Here is a 21,999-nt window from a genome sequence, read left to right as displayed (position 1 = left end):
ATCATGACGTCATAATTATGACTACTTACCAGGCTGCCAATTGAATATGAACATAAGCCAAATCAAAATGTCAAAAGTTAAAAGTGGTGGGGATGTCTGTTACATCATGTGTGATGTGTGCCCCATTTACCTGTCAGTTTTCTGTAGGCAAAACCTATACTAAGTACATGTTTTCTACACCATCCAATGCATTTTGAAGGATTAAAAGCTCACAAAGAAGCAATAGCTGACAAATTGAGGAAAATTCAGATCTGATATAGATGCCAGCCTTTCCCTGAGTTCTAGGAGCTTAATATAGAAAGCTATATAAAGAGAAGATTCTTTTGATTCCAGCTCTGTAGTTTTGACCTGAAGTCCGGCAAGTAGAAGTTTAGAAGATGGTAAAGCTATACTTTTTTTTTTTTTTTCCACAAAGTAGAGTTTTACTTAAGGCCATCCCTGCTACCCACAAGCCTGTTTCTACTGTTTTTGAAATAGCTGTTTATGAATGGTGTTAGTAGGGAGAAATGAAAAGTTCTTGATCTTGTATATTTGTATTTTATATTTTATATTGTATTTTTAATAATGATTGACAGTCTCACTGTTGTTAACATAATGATCTGATTGCTAAATACTTATTGAAAAAGCAGAAAGAGGGATACATACATGATCAGCTACCTACCCATAAGAGTCTTACCAGACTTGCTCTTCCAGCAGGGACTCTCCAGGAGAAGCTGATAAGCAAAAGCCTGTTCTTGTTAGGAATCAGTTCTACTAGGGTTGGTCCAGCATCTTTGTGTTGCAGCTCATAGGGACCTGAGATCTTCAGGAACAGCAGATGCAAATGCTCTGAACCAGAGTATAGTACAATAATATGAAAAATGTTAGTCTGCTCTTGCCTTCCAATCTGCTTAGATGATTTCCCAGTAATCCTTTTAATTCCCTTACATGTGATCTGTGCTAAAATGGATTCCTCACAAATAGTTCCCTCTGAAGCATCCTCTATTTCTGTAGTGAAGCTTCAGTATATAATGTAAGTATATTATTCTATGGGGTCCATCTTAGTTGAAAATGATAAGGTAGGACCCAAGGCAAATTGGGGAAGATTCAACCTGTCCCTATGCTTGATGATTCCCTAAGCTTTGTTCCTGTCAAAATTTAGTTCTTATATTTCTGGGCAGGAATTTGGCCTTCTCTATGTTCATAATCAGACTCAACAGAAACCAAGTGACCATAACCATCCTCCCAAAACTTTACTTTGACTTTCAGCTTTCATTTTCAAGTTTCTGATCTTAAGCCAAAAGACTGATTTTTGAAAACAGATAAAATTTAGAGCTCTTGCCCATTTTATGACTAATATCACTCAGTCTGGAATTCCAAACGGGTAAAAGGACATCCCAGACACACCAAAGATGTATGGCCATTAATAGCTCTAGTGAAAGGATTATAGTACAAAGAGGATAAAATAATAGTCTCAAATTGAATTCATATAATAGTAAATGAGGAAAAGAAGAACAACCCAAGGAGAAAATGAAGGCACAGGATGCAATGAATATTCAATTTATTGATCACCAAAGAGAGGACTACTATTACTTCCTTAACTCTTCTCTCACCTTTAGTCAAACTTGGAATACACAAAAATCAGTGTTTTTTTTAAATAATTTTTTTTTCTAAATAAATACAGGTAAAGATAGTTTTCAACATTATTAATTTTATTTTTTGGTGAGGCAATTGGGATTAAGTGACTTGTGTAGGGCTATACAACTATAAAGTGTTAAGTGTCTGAGGCAGAATTTGAACTCAGGTCCTCCTCAATACAGGGCTAGTGCTCTATCCACTGTGCATCTAATTGCTCCCAACATTTGTTCTTGTAACTTTGTGTTCCAATTTATTCTCCTTTCCTTCACTACCTCCCCTCTTCCCAAGACAGTAAGCAATCCTTTATAGGTTAAACATGTACTATCCTTTTAAACATATTTCCATATTTGTCATGTTGTAGAAGAAAAATCATTCCAAAAGAGAAAAAGCCACGAGAAAGAAAAAAGCAAACAAACAATAAAAAGGTGAAGATACTATGTTTTGATCCAGGTTCAGTTTCCAAAGTTCTTTTTCTAGATATGGATGGCATTTCCATCCCAAGTCTATTGGAATAAAAGACAATGTTAACTGTTTTATTAGCTAGGAAATGAGACTGAAGTCTCAATAACTAAGTACCACACAAAATTTTCCAAATATGAAAGTAACACTTTATATCGAAGTGCATTTTCAAGCGAAGTAGTTTCCTAGATCATCATAAAGTACCTAATTTTTGGCCTCTACCAGCTATAAGCAAACATTTTCTTCCTGTAAATCATTCCATTTTATCCTGTCTAATTTAAGTCTCCAAAATAGTTATCCTCATGTTTCTGATTCTAATTAAGTGAAAAATTGAGGTATAAAAAAGGGAAGTGATGTGTAGTTATATAAGGTGATTATGAGGATATCACCATTTCTCAGGGAGAATCTATCCCCACAGGCATAATTACATAACTCCTTCGATGAATCCCAATATTCATGGAATTCATGCCAGATCCAAGAAATGGAAGCTGCCCATGCAGCAGCTCTGTTCAACTAGTATTTATGGTTTCTTTGAATAGTCTTCAGTATGACCGAAGTGGTTTGGCATAGATTGGCTCCAAAAGGTGATAAATTAGTAACAGGAAGAGGCTTCCAAGGAAGAAAATACTGAGAAAAGCCAGTAGAACATATCGGCCAATGAAGAACTTGTCCACAATCTAGAAAACAGAAGAAAACAACATCAGAAGTGATAGCTTCTGTTTTTCACTTTTACATCTTTGTCATATAAAGTTGAAAAATCTTTGGTTAGCAAAGGTCATTAATTCCTACATGTTTATAACTTCCAAACCTTATCTCTTTCTGGCTTTCCTTTATAAATAAACAAGCTAGTTCCCTTTTAGAGCTGAGGTGAATTAGAGCTTTAATGAATTAAAAGACTAAGAATTTAGAAAACCTCCAAAAGGATTCTAGAAGGATCATTTAATTCTACATTCCCTGGCTGATGTTTTCTATTTTAGGACTCCTTAACTTAATGGGAAACCAAGAAAGTCCTTGATAAGATAAGCCTTAAATAATACTCTGTAGCATTTATGTGAAAGTATTTGGACACTTTGTGCATTCATGCATCCAACATTTCTTGAACAAATATGATTATAACCAATTGCTTGCAATACCTGCAGAAATAATTTGTTATAATCCATCCCAAAAGTCATACACTGATCACTGTAATAAATTAATAACTATCATCCAGTTACACTGATTGAAACCTACAGTAATGATTTTGGCCTCTTTGTTCTACTATCACATTAGATGGTCTCAGACCTCTTCTCTCCCTAAGTTCACAGGGTGATAATTTACCAATTTCACTAGGTAGCAACACTGACCAAGATTTAGAAATAGATTATTTTTCTTGAAGAATGGGCAGAAGGGGCATTAAAAACTACTTTCTTCATTGTTCTGCCATCACAGTTTTTCTAATATCATATAATAAATCAACCCTACATTAGTGAAGATCCTGTTCGATTTCAGAAAGACCTAAGAATCACAACTAAAAAGGCAAAAAGAAAGAGAATTTACCTTCATTTCGACCTTTGGGGCTGGGATATCAGTGGCCCGAGGAAAGAACAATAGAACTGTTGTGATAATCAAAGCAGCAAGGAAAACAAAAATGACTGAGAACCTGAGAGACAAATACATAAATATTATGAGTACTGTTCACATTTTCCACTAATGTGTTAGGCTTAGACTGGTCCCAGAAGCCAGTATTATAGATTCTAGCCCCATAACAATAGTCAGAGGTTTTGTTGGCCACCTAACTTGATAAATTTCAGAAAATTTTTTAAAGTCTCTTGGTCCTGTTTTAGATAGGTATTAGCTACAAGTATCCTTAATATGATCCAAATTTCTGTTATTGCAAGTTTGGGACCTTTGTTTTTACCTCTGATTATATATGCATATTGTAATAACCCTAACAGTTCAAGTCAAAGCAGGTTTTTTTTTTTTTTTTTTTTTTTTTTTTTTTTTGTATAAATTCTCATGTACTAATACAACCTTCTTCTTCACTATTGGCAGTGCAGGCAGAACATCCACAGAGAGCATGTTTAATGACTGTTTTTCAGAGGTTATATGGCTTTAGCTTCACAATCATTGCTTCATTAGTTTCTCTGAGCCCAGATCTAGAGCTTTAGAGAAAGAATTAACCAAATTCTATAAATCTAAACAATTATTTTTAAGTGAAAGAGAAAGTAGATTTCCCTATATTTCTAGCATGTTTTCCCACCTCACAATGAAAACTGAAAAATAAATCTTTTACTTTAGACCATAAATAATGTAGTGTTTATGACAGCTTAAAATGCAACTTATTCAAACTACCACTAATTTAAAAATGATCTCCTGAATTCTGTTTAATGAGTTCAACAATTTCACCTCCAAGTGCTTTTACCTAAGACTCTATCAAAACATTTTGGAGACATCCTATTTTATAAAGCTAAGACCCAGCAAGCAAGCTGTGCCCTGAATTTGGGAAAACAAAAATTCTTTATGCTCTGGATCTCATCCTCTGGCAAAGTATTGCTTTGACCAATACCAGGTGTTCATTGAAGATTTAGTCCTCTTATTTTCCAGGGACACGAGAACCATCCATCACATCTTTTGACTTGCTCATAATCCCTGTTCCTCTTAACAGCTAAGTGAACCAAACCAAGTACTATATCCCACAGTGAAACAATCAACTTGAAGAGTATTCCCAGAAGACTAAGGAATATCTGTATTGTCCATGCATGGGCCTGCTGTGGGAAACTGCTATTCAAGATTTAAAAAATGATTATGTCAAAGTCCAGCCCATTTGTAGTTCATTATTTATTTAAGCTTTGCTTGTACCCCAACATATTAAGCACTCCTACTCAGGAGGACTTTGTTGCTTGCAAATTGTTTTCTTCACAATGAAATAAATTATACTGCTTCTTTGTATCCTGATACTCTTGCCCTTTGTTTAGCTCTGACCATTCTCAGGTTAGAGATTGGTCCAGCTGGGACTGCATTCAAAATTGTGTTGACATTAATTGGTGGCAGTGGTACATGGGATAGACATGGAAGTGGGGCTTTGAGCTCTCCAGTATTAGTGGGAATGGACTAGTGCAGACTGTAGATTTCTCCAGAGTCCTTGGTGCTCTTTCTTTCCTTTCCCCACACTTCCCCTCCTCTGGCGTTAACTGCTCTCACTCCTGCTTCATTAATGAACTCATCTTTGATTGCATTAATTAAAATAATTTTGTTGCCATCAGCTAAAGAGAAAGAACATCTTACCTAGCTAAGCCAGAGACTCTGCACAACAGCACACACAGCAGCAATACCAACACCCAGAGCAGTGCTAAGATGAATACTCCTATACCCACTCCAAGTATAGTGCCAGCCATTCTAGAGAAGAAAGGAAATATTAGCATTGCCACTTTGGCTCAGGGTCACTGCTCTGCCACAATAACAAAATTAAAGATCCTATGTGCTCTTTTTGCTTGCTTATTTCCTCATATTTCCATTTTTATTAAGCCATTTATTTGTATATAAAAAGCCCAGGTTTGAGCATCAACTGACTGATTGTGGTAGTGAACGGGAAGGGATTTTCTGATTAATATGTGAGGAAAATTAACCAGGGCAGAGAATGAATTTCTAAAAAATGTCTAGTCTTTGGACCTCTTAATAGACACAAGAAATTCAGGACACAGGACTTTTTTCTGTTTTATTTTTATTGCTTAGAGTCTGACATATATGTACTAGCTTGTTGCCTTCATTAATCTGTAACGGCCAGATCCAGTGTAGTAGACTTGGAAAGGAATCTAGCATCAAAGTCTGGTTTTGAAAATTACTAGCTGTGCCACACCATAGGGAAGTCTCTTGTTTTGTCCAAGTCTCACCTTACTAAATGGGGAAGCATAAGGTACTTTCTTCATATAACACAAAGTGGTGCAAGCATTTTGTTGAAAACATATGAAAAAGCCTTCTACTATTGCCATGTTACTATCTTTCGGAATGAATCAAATTCATGGGGCAAACTATGTGTTGGTATTAAAAATAGTCTGTGGAACTGCTGATCCACAATGGCACAATGGATAGAACACTGAATTTGGAATCAGGACCTGGATTTGATTCCTAGTTCTTAACACTTCATTCTCTGGTGTGACCTTGGGCAAATCACCTTTACCTGAGCCTCAATTTCTTTATCTATAAAGTGAGAGGGTTGGATAACCTCTGGGGTCCTTTTCAATTTATAAGCCAAGATCTTAGGACTATTTCCCCATTATTCTTCAAACTGAACGATATCTCTAGTGCAGCGCTATAGACTAAAATTACACACAGGTATGTGTAATTCAAGTCTTTTCCCTTTCTCATCCTCCACATAGTTCCCTATCAGTCATTCTCTTATTCAAGAAATTTCATTGACTCCTTTTTGCCTGTAGGTATATAAAGAACTTTAAAATCTGGCATTAGTTTATTTTTCCAGGTTAATTACATATTACTTTCCCTTGCCCACTGAAGGTACTAATCAAAGTAGCCTATATATTGTTCTTCAAACATTATAGTTCATTTCATTTTTGTTTTTTTACAGTTGGCCTCATGTTTAGAAGGTACCCCCTTAAGTAAATACAGCTGAACAAACAATTAAGTCTTGCTATGTGCCAAGCCCTGAATATACAAACAGTACATGTCTTCAAGGAACTAACATTCTACAAGAAGAAAAAAAAATCATACACACACAACTTAAATTATATTTAAAAGAAATATATTAATAACTTGGGGGCAGAAGAATTAGTAACTGGTATAACCAGGAAAGGCACAAAGGAAGTAATACTTGAGTTAAGCAATTTCAGTCACATTTTACACAACAGTAAATTACAAACTGTTACTCCAATAGATCTGTGAACTCTATTAATGGATTCCTTCCAACACATTATACTTCATCCATTCCCATCAATCTTCTGTTGATATCCTGTAATTTTCCCACTTATCATAATGGAGACTTTCCTCGTTTTTTCTGTATTATCATGATGGAATAGGGGGTCCGAGCAGTAATTATTTCCTCTTGCTCTCACCAATTGAAAGGCCAATCTTTTTCTTCATATATTTCTTTGGTGACAACTTTAAACTGAGTCTCCTTTGTAATGTGTTGTCCTCCATTCACATTTCTTCAAGTTTTCAAGTGTTAACTTTTATAAGAAGCCTATCCCCTTCAGTTGCTCTTGCCTTTCCTTTTCCTACCTACCCAAAGTTGTATTTCTATTTACTTTGTAACTACAGAGAATGGTGTAGCACATAGATACAAATTTCTGGATCAAGAAGATGGGTTCAATTTCAGTCCAGACATATACTAAATGCAATGCTGGACAAATCATTTAACTTGTAATTTCTCTAAGCAATTTTAATATTATAAATTGAGAACAATTGCAAATCTGCTATTGTAAAAGGAGTTCTTGCACCTGAAACTCCTTTCATTAATGAAATCCAGTTACAAATACAATATAAAAATATTAAATGTAAATTATATAAATTATATAAAAATATAAAAATATCCATTTTGTTATCATTGAAAGTGTTTTTTCTTCAATATAGTGAAAAAACTTAAAGAGCAGATATTGTTTTGCTTTTGTATTTGTATTTCCAATACTTGGCATTTAGTAGGCACTAAATGTTTGTTAAAAGGATGAGGAATATCTAAGAGGTGGAAGGAGATATACATGCCATTAGTCGGGACCACAATTTGGAGGTTATGGTTTTTTCCCCCCGATTTCCTTTTTGGGATATTTCTTTAGAAAATAAATTTGTAAGACTGCACAAATCCTGTTAATGATAGAATCCTCTATGAGGCACAAAGAGACAGAAAATGGAGGTCTGGGAGATTGTTTATGGTTTGTGGATTCAAACCAGTGGTCATCATCCAAAAGAATGAAAATAATGAGACAACATATCAAAACTTATGGGATGCAGCCAAAGCAGTTCTTAGGGAAAATTTTATATTTCTAGACACCTACATGAATAAAATAGACAAAGAGGAGATTAATGAACAAACTAAAAATCCCCAATTAAATACAAAATTAGAAATTCTGAAAATCAAAGGAGAGATTAATGAATTTGAAATTGAGAAAACTATTGAACTGATAAATAAAATCAAGAGTTGGTCTTAAGAAGAAATTAACAAAATAGATAAATCTTTGATTAATTTTATTAGAAATTTATTAGAAATTTGATTAAATTTATTATTATGAGAGAGAAAAACCAAATTGCCAGTGTCAAATATTAAAAGGGTGAATCTGCCACCAATGAAGAGGAAATTAAAGTAATAATTAAGAGTAATTTTGCCCAACCATATGCCAATAAACCTGACAATCTATTTGAAGTGAATGAATATTACAAAAATATAAATTGCTCAGATTAACAGAAAAAGGAAATAAAATATTTAAATATTCCTATTTTAGAAAAAGAAATTGAACAAGTCATCAATAAACTCCCTAAAAAAATTTAGATTTACAAGTGAATTCTACCAAACATTTAAAGAACACTTAATTCCAATACTTTATAAATTATTTGAAAAAATACTTGAAAGACTCCTACCAAATTGCTTTTATGACACAGATATGGGGCTGATACCTAAACTAAGAAGAGCCAAAACAGAGAAAGAAAATTATAGACCAATTTCCCTAATGAATACTGGTGCAAAATCTTAAATAAAATATTAGTAAAGAGATTTGATCAACTTATCATCAGGATGACACACTATGACTAAGTGAGATTTATACCAGGGATGCAGGGCCAGTTCAGTATCAGGAAAACTATCAGCATAATTGACTATATCAGTAACAAAAGTAATGGGAATCATATGATTATCTCAATAGATGCAGAAAAAGCATTTGACAAAATATAACAGCCAGTCCAATAAAAACACTAAAGAGCATGGGAATAAATTAAGTTTAAAATGATAAGGAGCATCTATCTAAAACCATCAGAAAGCATTATGTGTAATGAGGATAAATTAAAAGCATTTCTATTAAAATCAAAGATGAAACAATGATATCTATTATCATCGCTATTATTCAATAGTATACTGCAAATGTTAGCTTTAGCAATAAGAAGAAAAAGAAATCAAAGGAATAGGAGCAGATAATGAGGAAACAAAATTATCACTCTTTGCAGATGACATGATAGTATAATTAGAGAATTCCAGGGAATCAATTTAAAAACTACTTGAAATAATTAAGAGCTTTAGCAAAGTTGCAGGCTATAGAATAAATCTACATAAATAATATATATTTTCATATATTATCAATAAAGCCCAGAAGCAAGAGATAGATAAGAGAAATATAAAATAACTGGGAGTTTACCTGCCAAGACATACTCAGGTACTATAAGAATATGATTATAAAACACTTTTCATACAATAAAGTCAGATCTAAACAACTGGAAAAATATAAATTGTTCATGGGTAAGCTTATCTGATATAAAAATTACATTTCTACCTAAATCAATCTACTTATTCAGTGTCATACCAAACTGCCAAAAATTATTCTACAGAGCTAGAAAAATAATAATAAAAATCATTTGGAAGAATATCAAGGGAATTAGTGGGAAAAAATGCAAAGGAAAGTGGCCTAACCATACCAGACCTAAAATTATATTGTAAAGTGGCAGTCACCAACCATTTGGTACTGGCTGAGAAATAAGAAAGGTGGATCGATGGAACAGGCTAGTTGAACAAAGCACAATTGTCAGTGACTATGGTAATCTACTATTTGATATACCAAAAGACTCCAGCTTCTATGATAACTCATTATTTGACAAAAATTGCTGGGAAAACTAGAAAAGTATGTGTCAGAAACTAGGGAAAGATCAACGTATCTTACACCTTATACCAAGATAAGGCTGAAATGGGTTCATGATTTTGACATAAAAGGGGATATTATAAACAAATTAGAAGAGCAAGGAGATATTTTACCTGTTACATCTTTGAAGAAGAGAGAAATTTATGACCAAAGAAGAACTAGAGAATATTATAAAATGCAAAATGGATAATTTTGATTACATTAAATTAAAAAAGTTTTTGTGCAAATAAAACCAATGTAGTCAAGATTAGAAAGGAAGCAGAAATCTGGGAAACAATTTTCATATAGCCAGTGTTTCTGATAAGGCCCTTATTTCTAAAATATACAGAGAACGGAGTCAAATTTATAAGAATACAAATCATTTCCCAATTGATAAATGATCAAAGGATATAACAATTTTCAAATGAAAAAATGAAAGCCACTTCTAGTAATATGAAAAAATGCTCTAAATTACGATTGATTAGAGAAATGCAAATTAAAACAATACTGAGGTTCCACCTTAAATTTATCAGATTGCTAAGATGACAGGAAAAGAGGATAAATGTTGAAGGGATGTGGGAAAACTGGAATACTAATAAATTGCTGGTGGAATTGCGAATTGATCCAGCCATTCTGGAGAGCAATTTGGAACTATGCCCAAAGGGTACTCAAACTGTGTATACTCTTTGATCTAGCAGTACCATTATTGGGTGTGTAGCCCACAGAGATCATAAAAGAGGGAAAAGGAACTACATATGCAGCTCTTTTTCCAGTGGCAAGGAATTGGAAATTAAGTGGATGCATCAACTGGGTAATAAATGAATAGATTTTAGTATGTGAATGTAACAGAATATTATTATTCTATCAGAAATGATGAATAGGTTGATTTCAGAAAAGCCTGGAAAAACTTACATGAACTGATGCTGAGTAAAATGAGCAGAACCTGGAGATCACTATATACAGTAACAGCAAGATTATGAGATGATCAACTATGATAGACAGCTCTTCTCAGCAATATAGTGACCCAATGCAATTCCAATAGATTTGGGATGAAAAATGTTATCCATATCCAGAGAGAAAACTATGGAGATAAAAATGAAGAAGATCAAAACATATTATTTTCACCATTTGTATAATCTGTACACAATATAACCTATATATCAGCTTGCTTATTATTTTGCGGAAGGGGAGAAGGAGAAAAAAATATGAACTTAAAATCTTACAAAAATGAATGTTGAAAACTACATGTAATTGGAAAAATAAAATACTATTGATATAAGAAAAGACCCATGGTCATACAATTTCTCATCTCCTTTCATACGTTTCCTGGTCTTGAGATCGAAGCCTGATTTGAATCTGCAGCAGGAACTGTCCATCTCTACTGCTTACACCCAACTCACCAGGAGCACAGCTGACAGTGGACTACGTTTAGCTTCTATTTTTCCAGCTCTGTTGCTAATGTATTTTGAGACCAAAAAACAAAAAACCCAAACCAACCTAACCAAAAAAACACCCTTTATATTCGTCACCGGCACATCTGGGGAAGGCAGAGTGGGCCTTTTAATGAGTGCACGTGAACTTGCAAAACCTACAACGCATTGAACTAGCCTAGAAGATGCCACATTTCCCAAATGCCTATAAGACAAAAGTAACGGTCCTTGCTGACGGCTGAAGCTGTGATTGAGAGGATATAAAGAAATTCCCTCTAGCCGTGCAAGTCAATACTCTGTCTAATAAAATTGTCCGAGAACCTAGAGGCTCACTGAAATCCGGTCTCCCTGGTTCCGAGGCTAGCCCGTCTACAATGCCCGGCCTTTTACTGGCTCCAAATAAATGTCTCAGTTTCGTAGGTGACACCGGACATCGGTAGGGCTATGACAAGGAAAGGCCGCAGGGTCGGAGCCCCTCCTACTGCTCCCTCCCCTTTCTCTTCGCGATCAACCTCTTTCTCTCAGATCCGCTCCCCTCAAGTCCGCTGTTCTGTCCCAAGGCTTCCTTCCAAAATCCCCTCACCTGGCTAGCCCTTTCCCCACGAGCTGACCCCAAGGCCGCCTCTTTTCCAAACAACCTCCAACTTCGGACTAGCCCTTTCCAGCTAGGGCCTTGTTCTAGAGGTAGCGAATCACAAGTGGGCTTTCAGCCCCAGCGTTCCAAACCCACTAATCGGAGGCGGCCACTCAAAAATTTCATTCTTCCCTCATAACATCCTCCAGTGGCAGTGAGAGATTACTTTGCAGTGCCTCATTATTGGTTAATACTGGAAAGCGCCGCGGGCCCAACTTCAAAAGCGATTGGACAGTGACAGACCCAGGTTCCCTCATCCCCATCAATGACATCTTCTAATTGGTAACTCGCTCGAATTATTGGTTAATTTGTCTTGGCGGCGGAGCGGAAGACGATGATTTGAGCCTCTGCTTCTTTGTTTCCATGGAGACCGTCCAAGCTGCTTTCATTCCCGGGAGCCGGTGGTGTTTGCTGCCCCACCTCAATGTGAGTCCTTGCGGCTTCCTGGATTCTGCTTGGGACTGACAGACCACTCCACTGATTCATCTTTTGTTCCTTTGGTTCAGGGATCCCCCTTGGGATCCCCCGGAACCTCCGAGAAGGCGGTCCATGAACTCTGCTCAGGCAGAAACAGACCCCCAGACTGAAGCCCTCTGGGGACTCCCGCTTTAGGGAGCCTAATTAGAGTCCTGCGGTAAATGTAGGGTGAGAATACTTTCTCTCTTTTTATCCACGAACCATTTATGTGGAGGACGGAGAAAGGATTATTCTTCCATTGTTGCAGATGGAGGTCTCAAAGTTATGCGTCGGAATCACACATACACAGTGATGCAGCTGGGGCTGAGAGTCCATGTCTGCTTCCCTGCTGGGAGCTCTCCGCCGTGGCCATGCTGCGTGAGAATCGGCAAAGGAAAGAGTGGTGACCTGAGGCTCCGATACAGCCTTTTAGTATAGAAAGTAATCTTAGTAGGAAATAAGGACCTTCTTGACCCTCCTATGGAAGGTGGAATTTGAGTTTAGTCATGAAGGAAGCCAGGGAAACTAAGAGGCAGAGATGAGCTGAGGGAATCCCTAAGTGATGTCTTCCTTTTTTTTTTTTTTTTTTTTTAATAACTTTTTATTGACAGACCCCATGCCAGGGTAATTTTTTTTACAACATTATCCCTTGCACTCACTTCTGTTCCGGTTTTTCCCTGCCACCCTCCACTCCCTCCCCTAGATGGCAAGCAGTCCTATATATGTTGAATATGTCGTAGTATATCCTGGATACAATGTATGTGTGCAGATCCAAACAGTTTCCTTGTTGCACAGGGAGAATTGGATAAGTGATGTCTTCCTTAACTGACCTCAGTTGAATGACATATGGGTAATGAGTCTCTACACCTCTCATTTTCAGAGACTTCGAATCATAGGTTCATACACAACTAAATTTCAACAGCTATGGAGTAAAACCTATACTCAGATCATCCTGATCTGAATCATCTCATTATTGAAAAGATCGCATTTCATCTGATGGATGAAAAGTCCATCAGAATTGATCCTCATATACTCTTGTCTATAGATATAGACAAGAAAGAATACACTGAATTTACCTAGCCTGCTAATGTAGGCCTTAGAATCTGTGTGTTTAGTAGTGTGTAATTAGAATGATCTTGAAGATATGATTCTAGAACCCTGATTATATACCTTAAGTAACATACTTTCAAAATTTGAACCCTCACAGAATGAAACCTGGCAAGGAACCAGTATACTGAAAGATATTTGTCTAATGAAATCTTGGCTACTGTGGAAGCCTTCTGGTGTAAGCCCATGTCTACTAGGTAAAAAGTGGTCATTTACCACTAAGATTCTATTTATGCCTTTTTTATCTCTTCCCAGTGACAAGAAGTCTATATACCCAAACTTCAAAGGCTTTCTGTTATTTATCCTTTACAGGTAAGTAGCTTCAATTGGTAACACTTTTGGTTGAATATACCAAGCAGAGGTCTCACATTTCTTGTATGCCTCTAACTGGAGTCAGCAGAACTTACTTTCATAAGAACTAGAGTTTTATTCTCATATTGTTATATAAAATCATTATCATATGCTCTCCTAGTTATAGATCAATAAGTTGGAGGCAGCATTGATTATTTTGTATAACTTGTGGAAGATGGGTTAGAGTATTCAATTGCAAAGCTCTAACTGGTATTACTCCTTCAATAGTTGAGAACTTAGGCTAAGCTTGGTTCTCTCTTTTGTTGTGGCCGCTATCACTGTTCAAAAATCTTCATTCTGTAACCGAGTTTGAGGCCATTGATTTGTGCAGATATCCAAAATTATCACCCTCCTGCCCTGCTTTTAGCCACAGATAAACACATTTTATTTTATTTTTTTATTAAAGCTTTTTAATTTTCAAAGATATTCATGGATAAGTTTTCAAAATTAACCCTTGTAAAACTTTGTGTTCCAATTTTTCCCTTCCTTTCCCCTAGATAGTAAGTAATCCAATATATATTATACATGGTAAAAATATGTCAAATCCAATATATGCATGCATATTTATACAATTATCTTACTGCACAAGAAAAATCTAATCAAAAAGGAAAAAAATGAAAAAAAAATAAAATGCAAGCTAACAATAATAAAAAGAGTGAAAATGATATGTTGCAATCCACACTCAGTTCCTACAGTCCTCTCTCTGGGTGTAGATGGTTCTCTTCATCATAAGATCATACAGATCTGAATCATCTCATTGTTGAAAAGAGCCATGTCCATCAGAATGGATCATCATATACTTTTGCTGTTGTCATGTACAATGATCTCCTAGTTCTGCTCATTTCACTTAGCATCAGTTCATGTAGGTCTCCCTAGGCCTCTGTGAAATCATGCTGCTGATCATTTCTAATAGAACAATAATATTCCATAACATTCATATACCATAACTTAATCAGCCATTTTCCACCTGATGGGCATTCACTCAATTTCCAATTTCATGCCATTACAAAAAGGGCTGTCAAAAACAGTTTTGCACATGTGGATTCCTTTCCCTCCTTTAAGATCTCTTTGGGATATAAGCTTAGTAGAAACCCTGCTGGATCAGAATATGTATAGTTTGATAACTTTTTGAGCATAGTTCCAAATTGCTCTCCAGAATGGTTGGATCACTTCACAACTCCACCAACAATGTATTAGTGTCCCAGTTTTCCCACATCTCCTCCAACATTCGTCATTATCTTTTCTTGTCATCTTAGCCAGTATGAGAAGTATGAGATGGTACTTTAGAGTTATCTTAATTTGCATTTCTCTGATCAATACTGATTTAGAGCACCTTTTCATATGACTAGAAATGGTTTCAATTTCTTCATCTTCATCTTCATATTCTTTGACTATTTATCGATTGGAGAATGGCTTGAATTCTTATAAATTTGAGTCAATTCTCTATATATTTTAGAAATGAGACGTTTATCAGAACCTTTGAATGTAAAAATGTTTTCCCAGTTTATTGCTTCCCTTCTAATCTTGTCTGCACTAGTTTTGTTTGTATAAAAACCAGATCAATATATTTTAGACAACACTAATTGCTTTTTCATACTTTTTGATAGAACTGATTATCTTTTTTTTTTTTTTTAAAGTTTTGTTTTCCCCATTTACAAGTAAAAAAACATTTTTGGAGTTATACATGTATATTTTTACATATTTCCATATTAATCATATTGGGAGAGAAAAATCAGAACAAAATGGAAAAATCACAAGAGAAAAAAAAGAAGAAAAAAAAGTGAGCCATAGCATATGTTGATTTAGAGTCAGTCTCCACAGTTTTTTTCTCTGGATGCAAATGTTGGTTTCCATCCAAAGTTTATTGGAATTACCTTGGATCGCCACTGAACCCTGAGAAGAACTAAATCTATCATAATTAATCATCATACAATCTTGCTGTTGCTGTAAACAATGTTTTCCTGGTTCTGCTTGTTTCATTCAGCATGAAGAACTGATGATCTTTTGCATCTACTGCTATTCCTTCAACATCAGTGCTCTTAGAGGCATGAAAACTTGATTCATGGCTCTCTCTTGGCCAAGATTACTGCTCAATGATTTTCATCTGGAATGTATGCTTGCTGCTGATTGTCCATGATCAGTTTGGGAAGGAGAATTCAAATATACATTTATTTCCATCAATAACATAATCTTTGGGGGGAAATTCTAAATTCTTGGCTTCACTTTGCTTTGTTAAGTATCTTGTTTCCTGAATTTCAGACTTTCTTCCCCTCATGAGGATTACAGTAACTTCATATACACAAGGACTGTTACAAGATAGGATTTCTGAACCTTTCCAGATGGCAATGTGTGCTGAACTCATTGTTGTCTAAAGCTACCCACTTCTGACTATATCATTTATACATATATATGTATATATACACATATACATGATTTATATATATATATATATACATCAATATACATATATTGACTTAGCATTTATAAGGATATGTCAGTTAATTATTGGCCATCCATACTTGGAACTGAGATCCATATAGTCTTGAAATTTGTTAATTACAATTTTGGGATTACAACTTTGGTAATGGAAAAATGTTTTTCTATCAGTAAACTGGCATATTGCGATATAGGCAAATGTGATAATTTTCATTGCTCTCTTAAGTACAAATGGCCCCTAACCTGGATAAATTGGTATTAATGTGTAACACAATGTATGAGTGCATATATGAGACTTTTTTTTTGCCCCAGTGATCCACAAGAGATTTCTATAGAATAGTTTGATTGGCTCTTCTTTCCTATCTTCTATCTGGAGATGATAGTTAAATTTATGAATGCAGATGAGTTCAGCAAAAAGTGAATATAGACAAAAAAGGTGCCTAGATAGAACCTTGGGGAACACTCATGGATAAAGGCAGGACATGGATGATGAACTGGGAAAGGAAATCGAGAAACATCAGAAAGGTAGGTGGAGAAGAATGCTATAAAAAAGTCCAAGTGGGAGAAAATATTCAAGAAGAGCTAACTTCAACTGTTTTATCCTGCAGATAGGTCAAGGAAGATAAAGACTGAGAATTGGCCACTGGGTTAAACAATTAAAAGAACACTGATGATTGTGTAAAGATTAGTGTCAATTCACGACATCAAAGATCAGATTTGTAAAAACATGACAAGAGGAGAAAGAAGATGGGGGACGGGGGAAGAGCATAAATGACAGGGGGAAAAGAGCATAGATGACATTTCCTAGGAGTTTGGTTTTAAAGATAGGAGAGACATAGGACTGTCAAATAAAGTTTATTTAACACTAGAAAGACCTTTTAAAATTTTAAAATACTTCAGAGGATTAAGTTGGGTCTGCTGCAGTACAACTTTTTTTGTGTGTGTTTTGTCTTTTAATTCCATAAAACTTAAAAAAATAAGATTATGAAAACTTATTTCAAAATAAAATAATAATAAAATTTTTGTGTCATTGATGTGTCTGGTTCTTTTATGCTTTAAAATATGCGAGACTTAGATATGTTTTGGTGAAGCACAGAGTCAGTAAATAGGTAGAACTTGAAGCTAAAAGAGGGACAATGAATGAGGAGACAATATATCAGAAAGCGTGGCAAGTAATGTGAATAGGGGTACAAGTAGAGGGGTTATCCTTAATGAGAAGAACCACATCTTTGTCAGAATCTGAAGAAAAAGAAAAGAAAGTAGGGACTTTTTTTTTAATTATAGTAACTTTTTATTGACAGAATCCATGCCAGGGTAATTTTTTTTTACAACATTATCCCTTGCACTCACTTCTGTTCCGATTTTTACCTCCCACCCTCCACCTCCTCCCCTAGATGGCAAGCAGTCCTATATATATTGAATATGTCCTAGTATATCCTAGATACAATGTATGTGTGCAGATCCAAACAGTTTTCTTGTTGCACAGGGAGAATTGGATTCAGAAGGTAGAAATAACCTGGGAAGAAAAACAAAAATGCAAACAGTTTACATTCATTTCCCAGTGTTTTTTTCTTTGGGTGTAGCTGCTTCTGTCCATCATTGATCAATTGAAACTGAATTAGGTCTCTTTGTCAAAGAAATCCGCTTCCATCAGATTCCATCTTCATACAGTATCGTTGTTGACATATATAATGATCTCTTGGTTATGCTCATTTCACATAGCATCAGTTCATGTAATTCTCTCCAAGCTTCTCTGTATTCATCTTGCTGGTCATTTCTTACAGAACAATAATATTCCATAACATTCATATACCACAATTTACTAAACCATTCTCCAATTGATGGGCATCCACTCAGTTTCCAGCTTCTAGCCACTACAAACAGGGCTGCCACAAACATTTTGGCACATACTGGTCCCTTTCCCTTCTTTAGTATCTCCTTGGGGTATAAACCCAGTAGAAACACTGCTGGATCAAAGGGTATGCACAGTTTGATAACTTTTTGGGCATAATTCCAGATTGCTCGCCAGAATGGTTGGATTCGTTCACAGCTCCACCAACAATGTATCAGTGCCCCAGTTTTCCCACATCCTCTCCAACACTCATCATTATTTTTTCCTGTCATCTTAGCCAATCTGACAGGTGTGCAGTGGTATCTCAGAGTTGTCTTAATTTGCATTTCTCTGATTAATAATGATTTGGAACATTCATATGAGTGGTAATGATTTCAATTTCATCATCTGAAAATTGTCTGTTCATATCCTTTGACCATTTATCAATTGGAGAATGGCTTGGTTTCTTATAAATTAGAGTCAGCTCTCTATATATTTTGGAAATGAGGCCTTTATCAAGAAAGTAGGGACTTGATTTCAAAAAGTTTTAATATGTAAGAGAAGAAAAATTTTATGGTGATAGTTTTTATTTTTTAGTAAAATATGAGACAGTATTCTAGATTGGTCTAATTTAGGCCAGTGTAGTGATTCAGGTTTGGGATTATAATGCAATAAAGCACTCAGACTTACTATAAAATAAAATAAAAATGAATTTACTATTAATAGTGAATTTAATAATAGTGGATTTTAAGTTTAAAAATTCAGAGTAATTTAATTTAGAGAAAGCGATTCATTTCTTTTTTTTTCATATTCACTATAGCAATTGATTCTGCTAATTTGGGAAGATATTTTCTAGAGCAGTGATTCTCAAAATGTGGTCCAGAGAATCCTAGGAGTCTCTGAAACTCTGAGGGTCTACAAATTCAAAATTAGTTTTTTTTTTTCTTTTTCTGAGGCAATTGGGGTTTAGTGACTTGTCCAGGGTTACACAGCTAAGGAAGTGTTAAGTATCTGAGATCATATTTGAACTCAGGTCCTCCTGACTTCAGGGTTGGTGCTCTATCCACTGTGCCACCTAGCTGTCCCCTAGTTTTTATTTCTAATACAGTAAATATTTATAAATATAACCCACATAAACAAAAACTCTTGGACAGATGCTCAAAAGTATAAAGATAAAACAAAAGTTTGAGAACAATTGCTCTAAAGAGCTGTGGGAATTCTGTAAAACGTCTGATACATACTGCTCTCCCTTTTCTCTCCTCCCTTCCCCTAAGCTAGACCTTATATACTTTAGGCAACAAGGAAGCCAAATCAATGTTGATCATGAGAACAAGCCCCTTTGCTCCCTTAAAGGAAAATCAATCTGGCCTACAAACCAGGTATCACTCCTAGCATATCCCATTCCTTAGTGGTAAGTTGTCCCAAAATATTGAGGGACTGAGAAGGCTGAAACTATTGGGTTGATGCACTGAGGTCGGGACTGCTGAGCGCTTGACTAACTACTAATTGGACAATACTCTACCGGCATATGCTTGGAAAATGGTCCTTTCCGTGCTGGCTCAATGATTGGTGTATAGAAGATTGTAGGAGGGACTAGGGGGTGGAGTAAAGCTAGCCAGGGTCACACACACTCTCGTCAGTAGATGAGGAAGAAAGCTGTTGTGGAGATTCTGCTTCCATCCTGTTCAATACTAAATCTAAGACCAAGAATAAAGATGATAGACTTTTGCTTATCCTGACTCCGGCTGATTCTGGGGTGTCCTGGATGCTAGCACAGTCGATACAGGATCTTTCGACCATTAAGATAATATTAGAACAATCCTATCGCAAGTGGCTTAATACAAATAAAAACATGAAACAATATAAACAGTTTTCCTATAGGTATAATTGATGTAATGGGAGCAATGTCAGCAGAAATTCATTGTAGGTCTCCTAATGTAAAAAAAAAGATGATGATGAGCACAAGAACATTAAGTCCATAGAACAGTACTTTCAGTTCTCATCATAGGTCCAAGTCATTTTTATCAAGGTAGTTAAAAGGTCATAGACTTTTTGCCTGCAGCCTATTCAGGAGCTAAGTCAATACTAAAATATGCCCTGTTCTAGTATTCACCTTGTACCTTGGTCAAAAGGTTGACTTCCTCCCAGGGATCTCTTAACAGAAGAATAGTAAGAAGTTTTAACCCTTTTAGAGATCTCTTCTGAAAGGCCATTCTCTTTTTCTGTGAGGAAATTACATGAAGACTCCCTTTCACCTTCATGCAAGGATTCAAGATGACTATCATTGGACAAAGAATCCTCTTTATTTCAGATTAGTTCTTATTCAGTTCATTTAGCAAGATCCATGATTTACACCCAAAATATGACAAAAAAAAATTTTTTTTCACCTCTCCCATATTATCACCAAAAATCCACTCCCTTTCAATGGTTCCACCTTTTAGTCCCTCATATTTTATAGAAAGGTGTTCCAACAATCCTAAGGAAAAGGAAATCTGTCGAGGGATTCCTGAACCGTGTTTTCAAGCTATATAGAACTTTCTGAAGTAGTAGAAGCCTCAGACATGGGCAATCTGCATCAAGGAAGAAATAAAGAAGAGCTAGAAAGGATTACATGAGTTTATGACTAAAAATAATAAATCCTTATTAGGCAAGACTTTTTGAAGGCTGAATAGAAGAAACCTCTGGAGCAGAAAGTGCTCCCTTTCCTTTGGAAGTTGGATTTCTGATAATTAAGGGTATGATAAACTGTTGATTTAAAAGTCCATTCCTAACTAGAAAGCAGGAAAATTACACAAAGATCAAAGATAAGATCAAAATGATTTAAATACAAAAACAAGCATGATTCAGATCAAATCATAAATTTAGAGGATCAAAAAAGAAAATATCTTTTAACAACTGTGTAGAGAGGAAGTTCCTGACCAAAAAAAGCTACAGAGAATGACAGAAGAAAATATGGACAGATTTTATTACATAATTTTAAAAAAGCACAAACAAAAGCAGTGAGTTAAAATTAGAGGGAAAACAATTGGGGAAAATACAGTAAATTTTTATGAAAAAGTTTTCATATGTAAGATGTATAATGACTTGATTAAAAATTTTTTAGAATAGTCCATAGAGATCAAAGAGGAAAAGGAATTATATGTAAATATGTATATGTGTTTATGTATGTGTGTATCTATAACTATACCATCTACCTAATTATTTATCTATCATTTATCTACAGCTTTTTGTGCTAACAAAGATCTGGAAACTGAAAGGGTGTTTCAATTAGGGAATGGGTGAACAAATTATGGAATATTAATGTAAATATGAATGAATTACATATAAATATAATGGAATACTATTGAGCTGCAAGAAATGTGAAGGGACAGAAAAACTTTGGCAGAGAAAACAGAAAACTGAGGCAAAGTGAACTGAATAGAACTGGAGTAATACATATCATAACAAGATTGTAAAACATAAGTACATTTGAAAGACTTAGAAACTTTAATCAACCAACCATGAGATCAGAGGACTTATGAAGAAGCATGTCCACCCAATGAACAAAAGTGGCATTGTCCTTAGCTATGTGGAATGTGGTTCTTTGCCCACAACTAATATCATATTCCCATATCTACATTTATAGTAGATGTAATTCTAAATCTTTTCTATTCTTGTAAGAACTTCAATGTGATTATTCCATTCAGCAGAATGTGTATAATATCTCTGATGAGCACTAATATACTCTACAAACCTTTTTTGCTGTGAGAGAAATCAGTAAATTACCTCCATTGGCTCTGATTCCAAAGTGGAGAGCCTTTATTTGTCTAATTATTTTCTCTTCAGGCCTCAGACCACTCATCCAGATCCATAAATCTTTATAAATAAAAATAT

The 21,999-nt window shown here is 35.3% G+C and overlaps 1 protein-coding gene across 1 annotated transcript; it reads right to left on the bottom strand.

The window, feature by feature from the left end:
* Positions 1–2,208: 2,208 nt before the first annotated feature.
* Positions 2,209–10,849, bottom strand: TMEM218 (transmembrane protein 218). Its single transcript, XM_003764351.4, has 4 exons — positions 10,794–10,849; positions 5,341–5,451; positions 3,613–3,715; positions 2,209–2,753 (listed from the first exon to the last, which is right to left on the bottom strand). The coding sequence occupies exons 2-4, from the start codon at positions 5,448–5,450 to the stop codon at positions 2,619–2,621; spliced, it is 348 nt and encodes a 115-aa protein (XP_003764399.1). The 5' UTR covers position 5,451; positions 10,794–10,849; the 3' UTR covers positions 2,209–2,618.
* Positions 10,850–21,999: the final 11,150 nt, after the last annotated feature.

The sequence above is a fragment of the Sarcophilus harrisii genome, chromosome 3, assembly GCF_902635505.1.
Source record: "Sarcophilus harrisii chromosome 3, mSarHar1.11, whole genome shotgun sequence".
NCBI classification, from domain to species: Eukaryota; Metazoa; Chordata; class Mammalia; order Dasyuromorphia; family Dasyuridae; genus Sarcophilus; species Sarcophilus harrisii.
The sequence above is the reverse complement of the archived record's forward strand: the minus strand, read 5'-3'. Positions and strand labels throughout refer to the sequence as shown.